Source organism: Corticium candelabrum, chromosome 4 (assembly GCF_963422355.1).
Source record: "Corticium candelabrum chromosome 4, ooCorCand1.1, whole genome shotgun sequence".
Lineage (NCBI taxonomy): Eukaryota > Metazoa > Porifera > Homoscleromorpha > Homosclerophorida > Plakinidae > Corticium > Corticium candelabrum.
In genome coordinates, this window is record NC_085088.1 from 2343931 (window position 1) to 2363930 (window position 20000).

The following is a 20000-nucleotide window of genomic DNA, read 5'->3' on the forward strand; positions in this document are numbered from 1 at the left end:
GCAAACAACAAAGTCATTAACTAATGGACTTGACCTTGAATGTCAAAATCAAATAATCTATCTAAATCACCATGATTAGGTGACAGTTTTGAAAGTTTTCTAAGGATAACTTTGGCATTGCATCTTTGCAGAATTGTAGAAAATCTTTTCTCTAATACGACACGAACATGGAAACATTAAAATTGGCTTCTGGATTTACTGACTGTTTTGACAAATGCTGCAAAAAATTCTCTGCCTTTGTGCCCCATCTCCCAAAATGTTCTATCACAAGAGGAACACATCTTGATACATATCCTCTTGGAACAAGCTCTTCTAAATATTTTTTCATTTTCTTTTCTTCTCTTGTTGCAGCAGCATGACCATTTTCCTTGCTAGCCCTCCTAATAATGTCCTGACTCCATGGATGAGCAAACAGACAACCAGACAGACAGACACACAGACAGACAGACAAACATAAAGATAAACAAACAGACAAACAGACAGACAGACAGACAAACAAATATAAAGATAAACAGACATAAAAACAAACAGACAGACAGACAGACAGACAAACAAACATACATAGAGATACACAAACAGACAAACCAACAGGCACAATCACAACGTCACGTCCATTACCTTTTCATCTTCTCCTCTCTCTCCTTCTCCTTCTTCTTCAAACCCTCCACACACAACATAATACACACAAAACACTCAACTCTTTCAATCCATCAGTCACCATACAAGATGCTCCTCATACAGGCGAATATATTTATCTTCCAGCTCATCTCGGCTCAATTTCGCCACCGTCCGTCGCTCTTCAACTTCCGATTTCATACGAGAATCCATCGCAATTCAATCCTAGAGACACATTCGTTCATGGACGTGAAGACGAGAAATGTCGACATGGTGCGTACCTTAGGAGAGTCCTCCCCAACAGTGTCCTTTAATGTGCATTCTCACGTTGCGTGGTTTTCCTACGGTAAGTGATAAAGCGTAAAATTCGCGGTTTTCTTGAAAATAAAAAATTAAATCGCGCAAAATTGATATCAACTATAGTTTGGCCTCGTAGTTTCGGTGCCAGACCGTTGTTTGCACGTGAGATGGCGGAAGACACTTGTAGCTTCACGTGACTGCTTACTGTTAGCTGATGCGCCTTTGTGTTCTGGTGCATGCGTGCGTGCGTGTGTGTGTGTGTGTGTGTGCGTGTGTGTGTGTGTGTGTGTGTGTGTGTGTGTGTGTGTGTGTGTGTGTGTGTGTGTGTGTGTGTGTGTGTGACGTCACACATAAATACCAATAACTATTTTACACTAGACAGTGTGTTAATTAAAACAATGCACTACATCACTCCCATCACTAGAGAATAGTCTTGATCAGTAACAATGCAAGTCACAAGTTGTTCAAGTCATTACACAGCACTAGATGCTAGACTCTCCTTTTCCCACTAAATATTTCTCGAAGCAGCAACAGTGGTAGAGGAAAGACAATAGTATGATTATGATGAGCTGAAATACTCGATAGTGTCTGCAAATAACGCAACTGTAATGCACCAGGCGACTCATCGAGCACACTTGAAGCCTCTCGAAGTGCTCGAGCTGCACTCTGCTCACCCTCAGCAGCAATGACTTTTCCTCGAGCTTCACGTGACGCCTCAGCCTCAGCAGCCATGGCTCTCTGCAATGTGTTCGGCAATCCCACATTCTTCATTTCAACAATCTCGACCCTAACTCCCCACTTATCAGTCGCCTCATCAAGTTGCCTCTCTAACTCACAACTGATGCTCTCTCTCTCGCAGATAGCATCTCAGCTAGTGTCCTCATTCCCAGCACGTTTCGTAACATAGTCTGAGCAAGAAGGAAGGTAGACAAGGCTACGTTCTCGACACTAACAACTGATGCTGTCGAATTCTCGATACGGTAGTACACGACGGCGTCGACTGTAGCGCTGACCGAGTCTCTGGTGAGAATCTCTTGCGATGGAATGTCGCGTGAGACCGTGCGGAGGTCGACTTTCTTGACAGAATCCAAGAATGGGTAGACAAAGAATATTCCGGGTCCTTTGGCTCGTCCAGAGAGAACGCGGCCGAGACGGAAGATGACGGCTCGTTCGTACTGAGAGACGACGTTGATACAGAAAAAGAGAGAGAATGGAAACGTCATGGCAACGAGAAGTAGAGAAATGGCGGCAAGGAAGTAAAATGTGCAGTCGAGACGCTCGCGCTCTCGTTTGATGCTCGAGAGTGTCGATTCGGGTCGAACAGACATGATAACTCATGCACTTCTAGTGAAGAGAGAAAAAGAAGGGATAGTAGAATTAATTAATTAAATTGTGATAGAAATACAGATTGATTGATGACGTAGGGCTTGCAATCTAATTAAATGCGACGACAAATTGCTGTTGATCGAGAGTTCATAGGCGAGATCGAAAGGATACCAATTCACTGATGTCACTGTCTGCTTTTCCGTGATAATCTGCTGTACAATAAATAATTGCGGAGCACTCCAGTATTCATTCACCAAGAAAACAACGCGATGCTCTAGTTACGTGTAAAGACTACTCATTCACAAGGAACAACAAGAATGAAAGGGAGCACTAACAGTGCTGAACCCTAGACCTCGTTTGGAGTTGTACAGTAGAAATAGCAAATTATGTGCTTTCAAACGCCTAGGAAACTTACGTAGGCGTGTGTTCCTACAGCACCGGTCCAACGATTGATTTTAGCCTCAACAAAGAGGCACAGGTGTACGTACTACTCTAATCGCAACAACGACTAGGGTTATCAACACCAAACAGTTGCTGTTGCTGACTGTACTTGCGACATACTCTAGTAGAACCATACGGTTAATTAACAACAACAACAGCGCCATGCAAGACTAGAACAAGACGAACAATTTAGCAGCATCAGCAACAACAAACAGCTAGTACAGCTGCAGCAGCATGCATCAAAACAAACTAAGAACGCGCTGCCGCAATCGTCGTCGACGTGGACGTGGTGGCGCTGCAGCGGCACTAGACGTACGGTACAGTGTACAGCAAAGGTATACGTCAAGAGAACACGGCGTCCAAATTAATTGCAACTGGAATTGTACATTTCGCTCTAGTTAGCCTAGAGGCGGGCCATACGCATGCTGCAGGAGGAAGAAGACGAAGAGATGCTTGAATTTTTTAATTATTGTAGATGAATGATTTTACATAATATTACGTGATGTAAACGTTCTATTGATTTTCTTATATAATTAAAATAGTATTCAATAAAAGCTCTAGTAGGTACTGTACGTATATCTACAGTACAGTAGCTACAAGTCGTGGACGTCTACGTTGCACGCAAACGCAATACGCTTAATTAAATTATTGTCAATAAAAGAAAGTATTGCCAAAGAAGGAAATCGTTGTCTCATCGAATAACGTTTCTAGAGATATAATACGCGCGATCACAAGTGACACATAGTCTCTGCGGCTGCGCATGAAAGCCTGGGTCTACGAGGCTACATTTGCGTGTGCGTCTCTAGCAACCGTTGTTAGTAATCTTTGTGCGCCTGCGTAATAAGGTGATTGTGCGCGTGCATGTGTGTGTGTCTGGTTGCAATGTCGTTCTGTTGCCCTGCCAGGAAATATGTGAACATCTACTTACACGCAGCATGTCACTAATTTCACCACAGGGATCTCCACATAACCACCAACACTAATACAAGTCACATGACCAAAACATCGCATGTCATTGCACCATCCCGGATAATCTATCCACCCAAATCTCCATATAAGGAAAGCAACCCCCTCTTCACTTGCTACATTTCAAATCTCCTTCCGTTGCACACCACTCCAACAATGGACGACTTCGAGGACTTCCGCCCGGTACCTCTGCACGACGATCTCACCAGCGACCGTCGCGAATGCGACTCCCCATCTTCCGCATCGACACCAAGTCGCCACGAAAAGTCACTCGGACTTCTCACGTCGCGTTTCGTCGCGCTCCTGCAAGAGGCAAAAGACGGCGTGCTCGATTTGAAAAAGGTAAGCGAGGGTTTTGATTTTTTGCGCGTCGTTTCAAGTTCGTTTGTTGCGTTTTTGTGTCTCAGGCGGCTGACACGCTGGCCGTGCGTCAGAAGCGACGGATTTATGATATAACGAATGTTCTGGAGGGTATCGGGTTGATCGAGAAGAAATCGAAGAACAGCATCCAATGGAAGTGAGTGGCAGACATCTCAACATTCCACACCTACACCCGCCATCTTCCCCCAGTAGGGGTGGGACGGGAATTAAATGGAAAAATATTTAAAATATTTAAAAAAAAATTCAATAAATAGTTATACTAGTAATTGGGTGTAATACGTGTTTTGAAAAATTAATTAATTAATTGTAATTGTGTATTTAGTTTAAGTTAATATTAATTATTTATTATATAAATTTTGATAATTTAATTAATTTAATTAATTTGTTGTCAATTGGACTCGATTATGCAGACTGCAGGTCATTATTTTCTCAACTAGTAGTTGAGACTTGTGCTAACTATTTTCCACTGCTTGCAACTATAGTTTAGGTTGAAGGTTAGAACGAATCAACTGGTAGCAACTGATGTCATGTCAATTGAATGACGTGACTTGTACATGATTATTGTCTAAATATATTTCTACGACCCAGTGGAGTGACATTTTATATAACTGTGTGTCTGTCTGTCTGTCTATCTGTCTGTCTGTCTGTCTGTCTGTCTGTCTGTCTGTCTGTCTATGTGTTTGTCTTCTCTCTGTGTGTGTTTGTCTCTCTGTATGTGTTTGTTTGTCTGTATGTGTTTTTGTCTGTTCGTCTGTCTGTCTCTCTGTCTGTCTCTCTGTCCGTCTGTTTGTCTGTCTGTATCTCTATGTGTTTGTCTGTCTGTATCTCTATGTGTTTGCCTCTTTGTGATGTCTGTGTTTGTCGGTCTGTATGTGTGTTTGTCGGTCTGTCTGTGTGTCTGTCTGTCTGTGTGTTTGTCTGTCTGTCTGTCTGTCTGTGTGTTTGTCTGTGTGTGTGTGTGTTTGTTTATTTGTCTGTGTTTTTGTCTGTCTGTGTGTTTGTCTGTCTGTGTGTTTGTCTGTGTGTGTTTGTTTGTTTGTCTGTGTTTTTGTCTGTCTGTGTCTGTCTGTCTGTCTGTCTGTGTTTGTCTGTAAACACGATATCTCCTGAAAATGGTGCCATTGCCATGGTGATGGTGCCAATTATGGCACCAGGCTTTAAAATTGTGGCACTAAGCCTGACATGGAACTCCCATACACTTGACATTCATGGCTAACTTAGTCTAAGAGCTGCAGATATACAGCTAACGCTGTATAGAGCATTGATATTGCAGTTTGCTTGACTTAGCCAATTAATATCAATCAAGTGGTACCAGAGACTGCGTTGTGTGTGTCTGTGTGTGTGTCTGTTTGTCTGTCTGTTGTTAGTCTGTTTGTCTGTCTGTTTGTTTGTCTGTTTTCTGTCTGTCTGTCATTTGTCACAACAGTCAGCAAATGCAGAAGCCAACTTTAATGCTTCCATGTTCATGTCATATTGGAGAAAAAGATTTTCTACAATTCTGCAAAGATGCAATGCCAAAGTTATCCTTAGAAAACTTTCAAAACTGTCACCTAATCGTGGTGATTTAGATAGATTATTTGATTTTGACATTCAAAGTCAAGTCCATTAGTTAATGACTTTGTTGTTTGCAAGGACTGATTTGTATTTAAGAAATCCTAGCATATGTACAAGTAGAATCTGTATGAGAATAAATTATCTGTCTGTCTGTCTGTCTGTCTGTCTGTCTGTCTGTCTGTTTGTATGCTTGTTAGTTGTTGTGGCTGTATGGAAGAATAAACCACTGTCTGTCTGTTTGTCTGTGCATTTGTTTGTCTGTCTGTCTGTCTGTCTGTTTGTCTGTGTATTTGTTTGTCTGTCTGTTTGTCTGTCTGTTTGTCTGTCTCAGACATCTGTCTGTGTGTTTGTCTTAATACGGCTGGCATGGCAACACTGACGTATCAATATAAAACTTCAGAATATGAAAACGTTGCCAAATCTCAGACGAGTTTAAAAATGGACACTCAAGGCTTGACAAATAAATTAATTAATAAATTACGGCTGGCAAGCGGGTGTGCCATCGTTGATTTAATCTCATTGATTTTATGTTGTAGGGGTGCCGGCCCCAGTTCTAATTCAGTCGAAGTGACTACTCGTTTAAGTAGCCTGAAGGGAGATCTGCACAGACTTCAAAACATGGAATGCGATCTCGACGAGCAGCGAGTTCGCTTGCAGTCGAGTCTGAAGAGCATAGCAGAGGACACTATCAACGATCAGTACGCATACATTACACACGAAGATATCTGTAGAATACCGTCGTTTCAAGGCGAAACAATATTGGCCATTCAAGCACCTTCAGGGACTGAGCTGGAGGTTCCGCTCATGCCACCACAGAATGGGGTCAGTTGATACATTAATACGGTTTCTGTGAATTTAGGGTTAAGGGTGGTGTATGTGTGTACGATCGCAGTGATTGTTATTTCAACTTTAGTACACACAGAAATGGTATAGTACATTGGGGGATCAGCAACCGGTTGTTGGAATTTTTTGCATTCAGTGGAGTGTGGTTGTAGTGTTTTAGAGGGGTTTGTGTGTGTTTTCAGAGGGGAATCTGTCTGTCTGTGTCTGTCTATCTCTCTGTCCGTCCGTCCATGTATCTGTCTGTCTGTATGTATGTATGTATGTCCGTCTGTGTCTGTTTGCCTGTCTATTTATTTGTGCCTGTTTATTTGTGTCTGTCTGTTTGTTCGTGTGTCTGTCTGTGTGTCTGTCTACCTGTCTGTCTATCTGCCTGTTTGTCTGTCTGCATGTTTGTCTACTTGTCTGTCTGTCTTTTTGTCTCTCTGTTTATCTGTTTGTCTGTGTGTCTGTCTATCTGTCTGTGTGCCTGTCTATCTGTCTGTGTGTCTGTCTATCTGTTTGTGTGTCTGTCTGTCTATCTGTCTATGTGTCTGTGTGTTTGTCTATCTGTCTGTCTGTCTGTCTGCCTGTCTGTCTGTCTGTCTATCTGTGTGTCCGTCTGTAAACACACTATTTCTTGAATGGCTTAACATAGCAATATGAAATTGTTAGAATGTAAAGATCTTACCGAAATCAATTCTAAAATGATCAAGCAAACTCTGGGATAATTAACATTTTACTTTCTGACATGTTCCATTTTTGTCATGCTGGGTGTTGGATCCCACTGCAAATAACATGCTTCTACTCGTATTTATTGTATTTATTATATCTATGCTATCTATTGTATCTGTTGTATCTATTGTATACTCATTGTATTCATTGTATTTATTGTATGTATTGTGTGTATGTATTGTATTCATTGTATGTATTGTATGTATTGTATTTATTGTATTTATTGTATTGTATGTATTGTATTTATTGTATGTATTGTATGTATGTATTGTATTCATTGTATTTATTGTATGTATTGTATTTATTGTATTGTATGTATTGTATTTATTGTATGTATTGTATTTATTGTATGTATTGTATTTATTGTATTTATTGTATTTATTGTATTTATTGTATTGTATGTATGTATTGTATTGTATGTATGTATTGTATTTATTGTATTTATTGTATTTATTGTATGTATTGTACGTATGGTATTTATTATATTTATTGTATGTATTGTATGTATTGTATTGTATTGTATGTATAATTGTATTTATTGTATTTATTGCATTTATTATATTTATCGGTGTTCTCGCCAGTACCGTCACTACCGTCAAAATGACGGTTGGGAGGGTGAAGGGACGTTTGGAGTGGGGAAAACAGCATTTACTGACGGTTGGGACAGAATTGGAAAGCCTTAGCATGCATAGTGTGGGATCATAGATGTAGAGACATTAGTGGTCTTGATGGTCCCAAAGTTGCTACAGAACAATACCGTATTACCTCACTTTATGCTGCATGCCGGTTTAAGCTGAACTCTACCAGGGTGCTGGTATATGCCGGGGTATACCAGCATGTCGCAGTATACGGGGTAAAAACTGGCTTTCTCGTAAAAGACGTCTACATACCTTTAATTGCTGTGTGCAATCATGCTTCCGCAACAAAACACAAGCAGCACTCTCAATGATGCAATAGAACTGCCTTAGTTCAGTACCAATATCATGTGAGGAACAATGCTAGGCTATATTGAAACATGCATAGTGTTCTGTAGAATCAGTCATCTTCCTCTTCCCCTCTTCTTCACTGTCCTCTTCATCATCTGTCAGCCCTGTATGGTCCTCCTGGTCATTGTAATTGTCTTGACCATTTTCAAGGATAGATTGCAGTCTTGAATGTAGAGGATTTGGAGTATCACATATTCCACATTCAGTAATGACTTCTTGATCAAATCTTCAGAGATGGACTTCCAGCAATCTGACATGTGAACGACCGTTTCATAGGAGGCAGACTTTCTTTTTTTGCTACGGGTATACTCCTCTTCTCCTTCGTTTAGCCACTCCAACCATTTTTCTTTCATGAGACTCTTAAATGGCTTGTTCCAGGACACGTCAGCTGGCTGCAGTAATGGTGTCATCCCTCCAGGGATAACAGCCACATCTGTGTTGTAGTGCTTTTGGAAAGATGATAACACTGATCTCTTCGTGTGGCTAAGGGCACTATCCAATACAAGCAGAGATTTTGGTCGCCAGAAACCATTTGGTCGCATTTCCAGACCTGCTGCTTCCAGATGTTCATCATTTCTGCTGACATGTAACCACTTCGACTGACTTGCACGATCACATCATTAGGAAATCGACGTTTGGGAATATTCTTGAGATCCTTGATTATGATTGTTGTTGGGAGCTTCTTGCCACTAGCCATGGCAGCCAACACCACTGTGTATCTAAGTTTCTCTTTTCCTGTAGTCTTGGCAGGAACTGTCTTGACTCCACGGAAGTCATAAGACTTTGAACTAGGAAGATCGAACCATAATGGCGTCTCATCCATGTTTCCAACTGCCTTCTCGTCTTAACCACTTGAGTCAAATTTTTATGCACAAACTCCAGAAAATTTTGAGCCAACTCTTGTGCGTCGCTGGAATTTTCTGCCCTACCAAAGTCACTGATCTGCAACTAAGGCCATGGCGTACAACGAAACGGGATAACCATCCATTTGAAGCTTTGAATTCAACGTCATCATCAGAGTGCAGCTCTGTGTACACCTTCCTCGCATGCCTCTTGATACACTCTCCACTGATTGTAACTCCTCTGCTACGTAGTTCCTGGATCCAAGCTAATACTCCGGTTTCTATGCGAGGGCACTTTGCACGATTCAAAGAGGAGTCTTTATCAGGGAGAATGATTCGGCGTTTCTTCACACTTACACTTCTGTCCTTTCGCACACCTTCAAAGTTTTCCCTTTCCCGAACCCAGTCCTGAATACACTGTCGTGATACGCCACACACTTCCGCTGCTTTTTCCTTGTTCCTCCTAGCTCGTCCAGGCGACGAAGTGCCGACAACTTGAACTCAAGTGTATATGATTTTCTACCTCGGGATGATACGGTGTCTGATGGCCGTTCTGTGACTAAAAGAAGTACTGGTAGGTAAACGTTTACAATAAAGCACCCTATCGTGGGCCTGTACCTTCAGATAAAGCCGCATCATCCACAGTTGTCTCTACGCCAGCATCCATTTTTAGGCATGCGCACAGCAGATACGAAGTGTGTTCCCAGCACCTGCACAGCGCATCCCCGCCTACGCCGGCATCTCCCGCTTTATACTGGCATGCCGGTATAGGTACCAGACTCTCTCCAACCAATTCTGGTAAGTCTCGCGTATACCGGCATGCAGCATAAAGTGAGGTAATACAGTATATATTCTCATGTCAGACATCTGGTAATTTTAGCGAGTGCATGGTCTTCTTGTTTGTTGCTGACCTTTCACACAAGAAATGCTAATTAGTGACTGTGGTTGCAGCAGGTGTTTTACTAATTACTGTTATCTTCAATCTCATGTTTGTACACCCTTACTTTTTCAGGTCAGCTCATAATTCCAGTTTTAAGTCAACTTGTCATTGTAATAATACTGTTATCTGTCTGGTTGTCTGCCTGTGTTATGCTGCATTTGATTCTAATACAACTAGAGAACAGATAAAGTAATTTTATGATGTCATTACCAAATATGTCAACATCAAACATTTGATGACGTCACATTGACGGTTGGCAAAAAAATCCTGGCTAGAACACTGTTTGTTGTATTGTATTGTATTGTATTTAGTGTATTTATTATATTTGTGTTCTTTGTGGGAAGCCATGCTTTCATACGTTATTCCCAAAAGAGACCCCAATTTGTACAACCGAGTACATACACACAGGTTGGTCACCTTGTAATTCTTGCCAACGACAAACAAGTTGCTTGCTTACTGCATGTACCTACAGGATCACCACTTCCTTGTACGTACCACGTACATGTGTACAAGGTGATGATTAAAGTGAAAGTAAGAGGTAGGGTAAACGGTTGGTGTAAAATGTCTCGACACTCAAATCGAGACGACAAGGTGGCCAGACTGTGGGAACTCGTCGAGGTTGTGTGAACGTCTCAGTTGGTGTGTTATCAAGTCGGTTGACTGTCTGGCATGATGTTAAAATCAGCTGTCTGGCGTGTTGTTAAATCCGTATTACGATCAATAGCATTGCTGTGGTGTAAACAACGAGGCAATCGGTTGATCACAAATCGTGCGATACGTGTAGACATAAATCCCTGCCGTGTGGTCCATACGTCAGGCCAGACCGACTAAATTTTTTTGATGCTTGTATATTTGGACATGAAAGGTGGACCGACCGATCGAAATAAAGTAATGATCATGTGACATTTTGAGCATGCGCAGTTTTCATTGCACTGCATACGAACGTGAGATACAAATGGACACTAAAAACAAAGACGCTGATATACCGAGCGGAATGGAGTAACAGTCACTGGACCACATGGATTTCTGAGGCTACGCGTTTTTGTAATCCGAACAACTTCACTAATCCAAACATTCAGATTCATGACGTTCTACTGTGGTAGACTCACCAGACAATCTTTAGACTTAATGGTGCCCGCTCATGATTTACAGTACATACATAGACACACCCACGCAAACTTGAAATTGTACCTTTGTCCGCACATTTAACCATGTACCAGTTTGAGAATGCTTGCTGTTGAACGACGAAGCGATTTCTCTATCTTTTCCTTGTTGCTCGTGACTCGAAAATGGGTCTGGAACTTTGAGGCTAGTAGATGCGCCAGAGCCTTCCAGAGCTCTGAGATGCACAATCCGCATTGTCAGTGGCGTCCTGCACGTCTGCATGGCCACTTTCACTCTCAGAATTTTGGATGCTATCACGTTAGTACGATAATGCCGATTTCAGGGTCACGTGCAAAAGAAAATTAAAACGATCAACAAGGTCGTTCAACAGCAAGCTATTTCAAGATGTAAATGGTAAGTTTGTAGATAAAGAACCTAATACACTTGTCGTTAGCTTTCTCGAAATGTTAAGTACGAGGAGTGAAACTGCCGTGGTGGACAAGAACGCGATTTGCCTTTTTGTTTGTACTAGGAATAAAGACTATGTCATAGAACGTGGTGCACCCTAAGACGTTTGCTTGTTCTCCTTCATTATGACACCTTGAAATCGTGGCATGATTTCAAGTTTGTGTGGGTGTGTCTTTGCGTGTGCGGCGAATCGTGAGCAGGCACCTTTACTGTGTCATTGGTCGTGTAACAGGGGGAGTAGGGGGAGCTATGACGAAGTACCAGACCATGTTACTGTCGTCTACTGCCATGTAGTTTGCTAACAAGTTTTCATTGCTTCGTAGCTATCATTTGTCTTTACTGTCGTTTTTATTGCTGTTGTAGAGTGATCCCGGTCAGCAGTATTGTCAGATCCATCTGAAGAGTCATAATGGTCCAATCAACGTCCTGCTGGTCGACCGTGATGAGGCCATTTCAAGTGTATTGGAAGTTGCGTCTCAAGATGGTAGTGATGGCGAGAGACAGAGTCCGATGTCACTGGGCAACACGCAGACAACTGCGTCGCCAGTCATACGCACTAGTCTGTCGTCTGGTATTGTGGCTGATCATTCGCCGATGTTGTCTTCGGCTGGAGCATCAAGTAGTCAGGGCAGTGAGGCGGTTGATCTGGAAGTAGCACGAACCGGTTGGTGTGTGTTCTCGTAATAGAGAGTGACGGATAGGCAGACAAACAGACAAGCAGACAGACAGATAGACAAGAGACAGACAGATACATTAGGTATAGATAGCAGTATAGTTGTAGTGGCCGCATAGAGCCTGCTTAAACTCACCTTCTCTTCATTAGCCTGTAGTAGTGTTCATGTTTGAAATATATGAGGACAGACAGATAGACAGACAGACAGACAGACAGTTAGATAAACAGACAGACAGACAGTTAATCAGACTGACAGACAGATAGACAGACAGACAGACCTTAGGTCGCTGGACAATAATTAGCAGTTGCAATATGCAAATATATGTATTGACAGACAGACAGACAGACAGACAGACAGACAACCAGACAGACAGACAGATTGTTATATTTGAACTCTTACTCTACCAATAACAATCGCTAACTTTACGTATGCATAACAATAATAGTCAATGAACAAAATGTTGAACGTCTTTATCATACAGAAAATCACCAAAAATTGCACTTAGACAACTTCGACACCTTTTTAAAAATCACACGAGAGTTGCAAGACTGTACAACTACAGACAGTTGCTTTTTCCATCTATCTCTAAAGTCTGTTTTGCTGCTTTTCCATTTGCATCTTTTGAAATTTTGAGATCTTATCGAGATAGTCTTCAGCCATAGGGCCCCAAAAGCCAAAGTGTTCAAAAACCAGTGGAATACATGTTGTATCAGATCCTGCTATAGATTGCTGTTGACCATATTTTGTCATTTTGCGTTTTTCTCTCAACTCAGCTGCATAACCTGATATTTTGGCAGCTGATTGTACTGTGTCACAAGAATGTTGTCGAGTGTCCAGTGAGATCATATGTTGTTATATTCGGCCTGTTTTCAGAGTCAGTATACCTATTTCTTGGCTCAACTTGATGAGGAATATTTAACTCGTCTATACAGATAGACAGACAGATAGACAAACAGGCAGACAGACAAATTACAGATAGACAGACGATAGACAGACAGATAGACAGGCAGACAGACAGATAGCCAGACAGACAGGCGCACACACACACACACACACACACACACACACACACACAGGCAGACGGACAGGTAGGCAGGACCTCCAAGACTTTGAAATTGGGGAGTCGTGCATCAGACTCGTTGCCAGACTTTTGACTGCATCTGTTGTGTGTAGCTGGTGGAAGATGGAAAGTAAATGGAGAGAAGTCTGGCAATATTCGTAAGATTAGCAGAACGTGCTGCTGCTGCTGTTGGTGATGTTGTTGTTGTTTCCTGTTTGCTGTGTGTTGTTGTTTGCTGTTGTCATTGATGTTGTTTGTTGTTTTGCTGTTGTTGTTTATTGTTTGCTGTTGTTGTTTGTCATTTACTATTGTTTGTTGTTTACTGTTGTTTATTATGTGCTGTTGTTGTTTGTCATTTACTGTCGTTTGTTGTGTGCTGTTGTTGTTTGTTTGTTGTGCTGTTGTTTGTTGTTGCTATTGTTATTGTCATTGATGTTGTTTGTGTGCTATTGTTGTTTGTTGTTTGTTGTGCTGTTATTATTTGTTGTGTGCTGTTATTGTTTGTTATTGTTTGTTGTGTGCTGTTATTGTTTGTTATTATTTGTTGTTTGTTTGCTGTTGTTGTCATTGATGTTGTTTGCTGCTGTTGTTTAAGTTTATCTTGTTGTTTAGCTATGGATATGGAAGGTGACTACCTCAGCGACATCGTGAACCATGACGGTACGTACCGATAACCCACCATCATTCCACGTATCATCACATATCATCCCGTTTCATTGTTATTCCAGGATTCGCTCCACTCCTCAGACTTTCCCCTCCGCCAGCAGACCAGGACTACTTCTTCAACTTGGAAGACACGGAGGGCGTCTGTGATCTCTTTGATGTGCCGAACATGAGCTCAGTGATTCCATTCGAACAGACAGCGTGATGTCAATGTATGTATGTATATGGACTGCAGTTGGATTTTAACATGCAGTTAGGGGACAGTATAAGGAAGCTTATGTGGACATTACAGAAAGTGATTAAGAGGCATGTTGGCTTCATGTTAAGTTGGATGGCTTTAAACGAGTTTGGAAATCTGGTGCTTTAACGGTCGCAATTTGTGGGAGATTACTGAGCATGCGTAGGGTGCATGTCGTTTGCCTTTGTGAGGATGTGAATGGTACATCTGCACTCTGAGTAGATCACATGTGGGTTATTACTGTATGGCGTGCATGGTAGTGTGGATACATACTGTCAGAATTTTATTGCAGGTTTTGATGGATTGAAAATATTGTCCCGAGTAATGGTGCTGCAAGTGGTTTCATATGCAGATTGCATGGACAGACAGGCAGACAGACAGGCAAGACAGACAGGCAGAAAGACAGCCGGACAGATGGACAGACAGACAGACAGACGTAATGACATAGCTGACTTTGTAACTCAGTTTATGTACATTAGATTGATAGGTGTAGTGGCACTATAAGGCCTATTGAACTCAATTTTGAAGTTTAGCCTGTAATAGTGATCACGTTTGAAATATACTACCATTGAAAGATAGACAGATAAACAGACATGGACAAAGAGCATATGGACAGGCACACAGACAGAGAACACACGGACAGATAAACAGATATGGACAAATACCATATGGACACGCACAGAGACAGACAGATAGATGGACAGATAAACAGACATTGACAAATAGCATATGGACAGACACAGATGCAGACAGACAGACATGGACAAAGAGCATGTGGACAAACAAACAGACAGACGGATGGACAGACAGAATGAGATAAACAGACATGGACAAATAGCATATGGACAGACACACAGATGGACGGATGAACAGACGGAAAGATATGAAGATATGGACAGACACACAGACAGACATGGACAGATAGCATGTGGACAGACACATAGACAGACAGACAAATGGACAGATAGCATATGGACGGACACAGAGATGATAGACAGACAGATGGACGGACGAACAACAGACTTTTGGAGACAATCTGTCATTGAACAATACCGTGGCATTACACAACCAATACTCACATCCCTTAGCTCTGATTCAATATCACTATACAAGAGGACAGTTGACCCACCAACCGACCAATCAATAAAACGACTCCCTCAGTATGCATCCCACCCAACTACCACAACCCCCTACTGCTCCTTCTTCATCTTGGTCACATCATGTTTGATATCAACCGGTGACTGCCACAGAGTCGTCCAAAACAGCAGCCAGTTTGGCCACAAAACAAGAGTGACTGCCGCATACGTCCACATGCCTGTCAACTGTTGGTGCCGTAAAGCAGCAAGCACACCATCTCTGAACGTACCCGATGTCTCAGTGAAGTACAACATGAATGACAGACTTGATGACTGCCCGTTGAGCAAACAATGGAGTAAACACCCGAACCATAAAGTGACTGGTGGGGATGCCAATGTGACGAAAAACAGCTGCAGAAACCACCGGATAGAGTGTCTGTTTGCACGACATGATCTATTATGGAGTGAAATCGGAGTTGTTGGGGTACGCATGGTCACACACACACACACACACACACACACACACACACACGGACACACACACACACACACGCACACACACATGGATGGACGCACGCACACACACACACACACACACACATGGATGGACGCACACACACACACACATGGATGGACGCGCGCATGCACACACACACCACACACACACACACACACACACGTGTATAGGGTACTTACTGATTGGTTTGTTGTGTTAGTAGTCGAGTTGGGATGACTGCGGTGACTGCGAAGAATAGACCGAGACCGAAGTTCATCATTGAGAGACCGGTCAGTGTTAGTAGTTGAATGACGAGCGCGAAACAATGTAAGATGGCCCACTGACTGTTGTGAGGGTCAGTAGTGGAGCTGAATCTGGAGATGGACAAGAATGAAGTCGACAGACTGTGTCTAGCTTACTGCGTTGGTGTGTGTGCATGTGTGTGTGTGTGTGTGTGTGTGTGTGTGCATGTTGTGCGTGCATGTTGTGTGTGTGTGTGTGTGTGTGTGTGTGTGTGTGTGTGTGTGTGTGTGTGTGTGTGTGTATGCACGTGCACATGTGTGTGTGTGTGTGTGCGTGTGTGTGTGTGCGTGCGTGTGCACACATGTGTGTGTGTGTGTGTGTGAGCACGCGTGTGTGCCTATGTCTGTGTGATTCCACTTACTTCCTGATCACAAGAGGCACAACTACAACACTTCCCACACCAGCCACAGCCAGTGCAATCAGTGCACCATCAGCCCCACTCAAACTCGCCATGCACATCACACCAACAGCCGGCGCCACATAAACCAGAACGCCCGCCAACTGACTGCACAAAAACGCAGGCAAAATCAACCGAATATTTCGCTGTACTTCACCAAATGCAAACTGTCGTGATGGAGACAAACACAAAAATTAGACAAACCGTATCACATTGACCGTAGGTTACTAACCTGTCCCTGACATGGTACACCGTTACTGTCCCTCTTCAGTCCTGTGACAACCCAGATGGATACGGCCTGAATAATGTGGCAATAATATCTATTGCAGGATAATCATTGATTTCAATGTATAATACAATGTACTAACTTTGAGAATCGTGCCGGATAGAATGAGTGCTAACGGTGGAGTGTAGAGCGATACTGAAACGTAGTGGTTGGCGTTGGGAAGGACATAGAAGTAGAACGAGTGATGGAGATGCTCAAGGAGATTGTTGAGTGAACGAACGATCATGGATATCACTCTAGGAAGCACATGACTGGACTAAACACACAATATTTGTTACTTACTGTGTACTATAAATCTGTCTGTGTGTCCGTCCATCCATCCGTCTGTCTGTCTGTCTATGTGTTTGTCTCTCTGTCTGTGTATCTGTCTATCTGTCTGTGTGTCTGTCTATCTGTCCGTCCGTCCATCTGTCTGTCGGCCTGTCTGTCCGTCTGTCAATACATATTTTCTTAAACAAGACATTATTGCAGTCTACAGTACACACAAAATCAGCAAGTTCTAAGACAACTTGAACCCAAGAGGTAGAGGTCCCTAATTTTACGACTAAGAGTCAAAACAGTTGACAATAAGCTAACAGAGTTACTAATAGCACCAACTGAGTCAGCACTATACTGAACTCTGTTCTGTCTGTCTGTCTATCTGTCTGTGTGTTTGTCTGTCTGTCTGCTTGTCTGTCTTTCTGTTTGTCTGTCCGTCCGTCCATCTCTCTGTCTGCCTGCCTGCCTGTTTTCTGTCTGTCTGTCCATCTGTCTGTCTCTGTCCATCTGTCTGTCTCTGTCCATCTGTTTGTCTTTCTGTCTCTGCCTGTCCATCCATCCATCTGTCAATCTGTCTGTCCGTCTATCTGTCTGTCTTTCTGTCTCTGTCTGTCCGTCCGTCTGTCTGTTTGTCTGTCTTTCTGTCTGTCTCCTGCAGCATCCTATATGCTCATCACGCCACTTCACACATTCACCAACTTTCCCATGTCTTGTAGACCAAATCTCTTCACATTCACATATGGTGCACTCGGTAAAGCCCGAACCGTCAAGGCATCCACCCTATGTCTAACAATCAAATAAAACAGACATCACACACACACACACACACACACACACACACACACACACACACACACACACACACACACACACACACACACACACACAGCAATCAACAACCTGACTAACAGCCCATGACCAGCCGATGGTATTCCAATCGCTTGAGCAGACACCGTCCGTAACATTGTGAGTGCATTTTGTACAAAATCAGTTGGGTAACGAGCACCCTTCACACCACAATGTTTATCGTTACAAACGGTGAGATGATGTTACCTGCATGATGTACACACCTCTCCGAATGGTCCTGTAGGTATCATGCGTTTGTAATTCGATGCGATCTTCCATGACATGCTGTAGATGTCATAGTTTGGCAGCATGCCATTGATACCAGCTGTACACAAACGTATTTATTATTATTATTTGTTATTATTAACTATTATTAATGTCGTGCTCAACCAGATCAGTCTGGTTTGTAAAGTCTATTACAAGTACCGGAAGCAAACCCTGCTTCAGAAGTGCTTAGACCATCACGGCTGTCTAGAAAGAAGACATGACTTTATGAAGGATCCGAGTAGATCCCAGAAGCACTGTTTTCTGTAAGTGCTGCAGGTTGTGATGACCTGGAATAATGTCCAGCCACCGTGTAATACCTGCGTGCACTGTATTATTATTGTTTGTGCTATGTTTGCAGTAAACTGATTTATGATAGAGTAGCAAGTTTCTGAGTTTTTTAGAGTTTCTGCGATTGCTGTATTATTGACATGGACAATATTTAAATTATATCAAAAATATAATAATAAAAAATTATTATTATTTTATTATTATTAGGGTCTTCTATCCTAACGTGTCAAGTTACCGACATACCAACCTCCAACACGTATACAGGAACCACAAACTAGAAAAACAACGTGCATACGACAAAGAGTTAGAGAGATTGAAGGAGGAAGCTTCACTCCACTATTTTCTTCAACTGGAGGGATGGGCAAAGAAGCTACCACATTTTCCAAGTATATAGCCAATATCATTTCAAACAATCAAAATACCTCTTATGCACAAACAACGTCTATGAATATATGCAGACTACGTTTGCTCTATTATGATCAGCAATTCTGTGTGTTCGAGGGACAAGATCAAAACTACATTGTCCGCTCAAATTAGACATGATGGACACTGTGTAGAGTGAGGCTCGTCTGAAGCTCACTCACTAAGTCTTTTTCTTGTTGTTCCTTCTACTTGACATAGTTTCTTTGATCACAATTGTTGTAGCAGTGTGTTGCCATTATTGCTGTAGTTAAAGTTATTGATATCAATAAAGTTGTCATAACATTGTAACAAGACAATGCATTAATGTATTATTACTATTATTATTGACTTGGATGTACTACTGTATATCAACAAGACTGACCCATGTCAAGGTCGATTGCCTTGAATTGTGCTGATGGCATGTCGATGTTGATTGCCGAGTCAATATTGCCTGATCGTCCAGTGAGTTGAGAAAACTGAATGTCTGCACAAAGATAATTTTGTTAACGTTTGTTGAATTAGAGATAAACTCTTGCTTAGATGCACATGTGCAACCCATTGTTGTTACACAATTTTTTACTTAAAATTTATTCCTATTATTTATTAATGTTAAATGAATTAAATAATTAATTAATATTTTTAGTAATCATTATATATAAAAATAAAATACAGTATTTTACTTAATTTAGTAATGAATAATTTTATAAAAATTTATACCTATTATTAATTATTAATTTTTAGTAATAATTATACAAAAAATAAATTACTAATTAATTTACTAATATACTAAAATTAAACAAATAATTAATTACTGGTAATCAAATAGATAATAAATCCTGTAGTTTATAAAAATGTCCCTTCATTCACTTTACTCCTCTAATTAATTAAATAATTATCTAAACCCTTGAAGTCCTACTGAAATCTTTACTAATTTCTCCTATTATGTTACTAAAGTTAAATAAATTAAATAATTAATTAATTTATTAATGGGTAATTTTTATTTATTAATAATTGTACTTAATATTTTATTAAAATTAAAATAGTTAATTATGGATTTTATTGGTAGTCATTGATATTCACTGGGCATGCTGTACCAAGTTCGCGGTCACCGTAATGCCTGCAATCTATATCGAGTTGGCTAGTCATTGATTGCCGTGCGGACCAGAAACATGAACCCTGCTGGGCTCACCTGCCGGGTTGGTGGGCGCCCAGATGGGGTAAAGACCCCACTTGCCCATCATGGAGGGGCATCACACAAATAGATAACTA

General features: G+C 41.6%; 3 protein-coding genes and 1 pseudogene across 5 annotated transcripts in view; 1 reads left to right on the forward strand and 3 right to left on the reverse strand.

The window, feature by feature from the left end:
• The window catches only part of LOC134179137 (protein fantom-like), a 20667-nt gene extending 19646 nt beyond the window's left edge, over positions 1-1021 (reverse strand). For 2 of the 3 annotated variants that reach the window (XR_009969799.1, XM_062646032.1), the window contains exons 1-3: positions 897-1021; positions 724-840; positions 619-662 (exon numbers count right to left, since the gene is read on the reverse strand). Coding sequence is in view for 2 of the 3 variants with exons in the window: in XM_062646032.1 (XP_062502016.1) it covers positions 619-662; positions 724-828 (149 nt within the window). In the remaining variant the exon portion in view is untranslated. Of the gene's footprint in view, positions 1-618; positions 663-718; positions 841-896 lie in introns of those variants that run through there. The other variant, XM_062646033.1, reaches the window with a different exon arrangement.
• Positions 1022-1332: 311 nt separating this feature from the next.
• LOC134179140 (stomatin-2-like) lies at positions 1333-2262 on the reverse strand (annotated as a pseudogene).
• Positions 2263-3724: 1462 nt separating this feature from the next.
• On the forward strand, positions 3725-14348 carry LOC134178258 (transcription factor E2F5-like). The gene is made up of 7 exons (XM_062645102.1): positions 3725-3990; positions 4056-4165; positions 6120-6405; positions 11841-12141; positions 13325-13369; positions 13824-13871; positions 13940-14348. The coding sequence occupies exons 1-7, from the start codon at positions 3805-3807 to the stop codon at positions 14077-14079; spliced, it is 1116 nt and encodes a 371-aa protein (XP_062501086.1). The 5' UTR covers positions 3725-3804; the 3' UTR covers positions 14080-14348.
• Positions 14349-15187: 839 nt separating this feature from the next.
• LOC134178257 (glycosylphosphatidylinositol anchor attachment 1 protein-like) overlaps positions 15188-20000 on the reverse strand; it is a 6734-nt gene continuing 1921 nt past the window's right edge. The window contains exons 6-14 of the mRNA XM_062645100.1: positions 19114-19215; positions 17999-18099; positions 17829-17935; positions 17628-17714; positions 16753-16906; positions 16617-16682; positions 16349-16551; positions 15885-16058; positions 15188-15642 (exon numbers count right to left, since the gene is read on the reverse strand). Coding sequence (XP_062501084.1) covers positions 15303-15642; positions 15885-16058; positions 16349-16551; positions 16617-16682; positions 16753-16906; positions 17628-17714; positions 17829-17935; positions 17999-18099; positions 19114-19215 — 1334 coding nt within the window. The 3' untranslated portion in view covers positions 15188-15302. The remainder of the gene's footprint in view (positions 15643-15884; positions 16059-16348; positions 16552-16616; positions 16683-16752; positions 16907-17627; positions 17715-17828; positions 17936-17998; positions 18100-19113; positions 19216-20000) is intronic.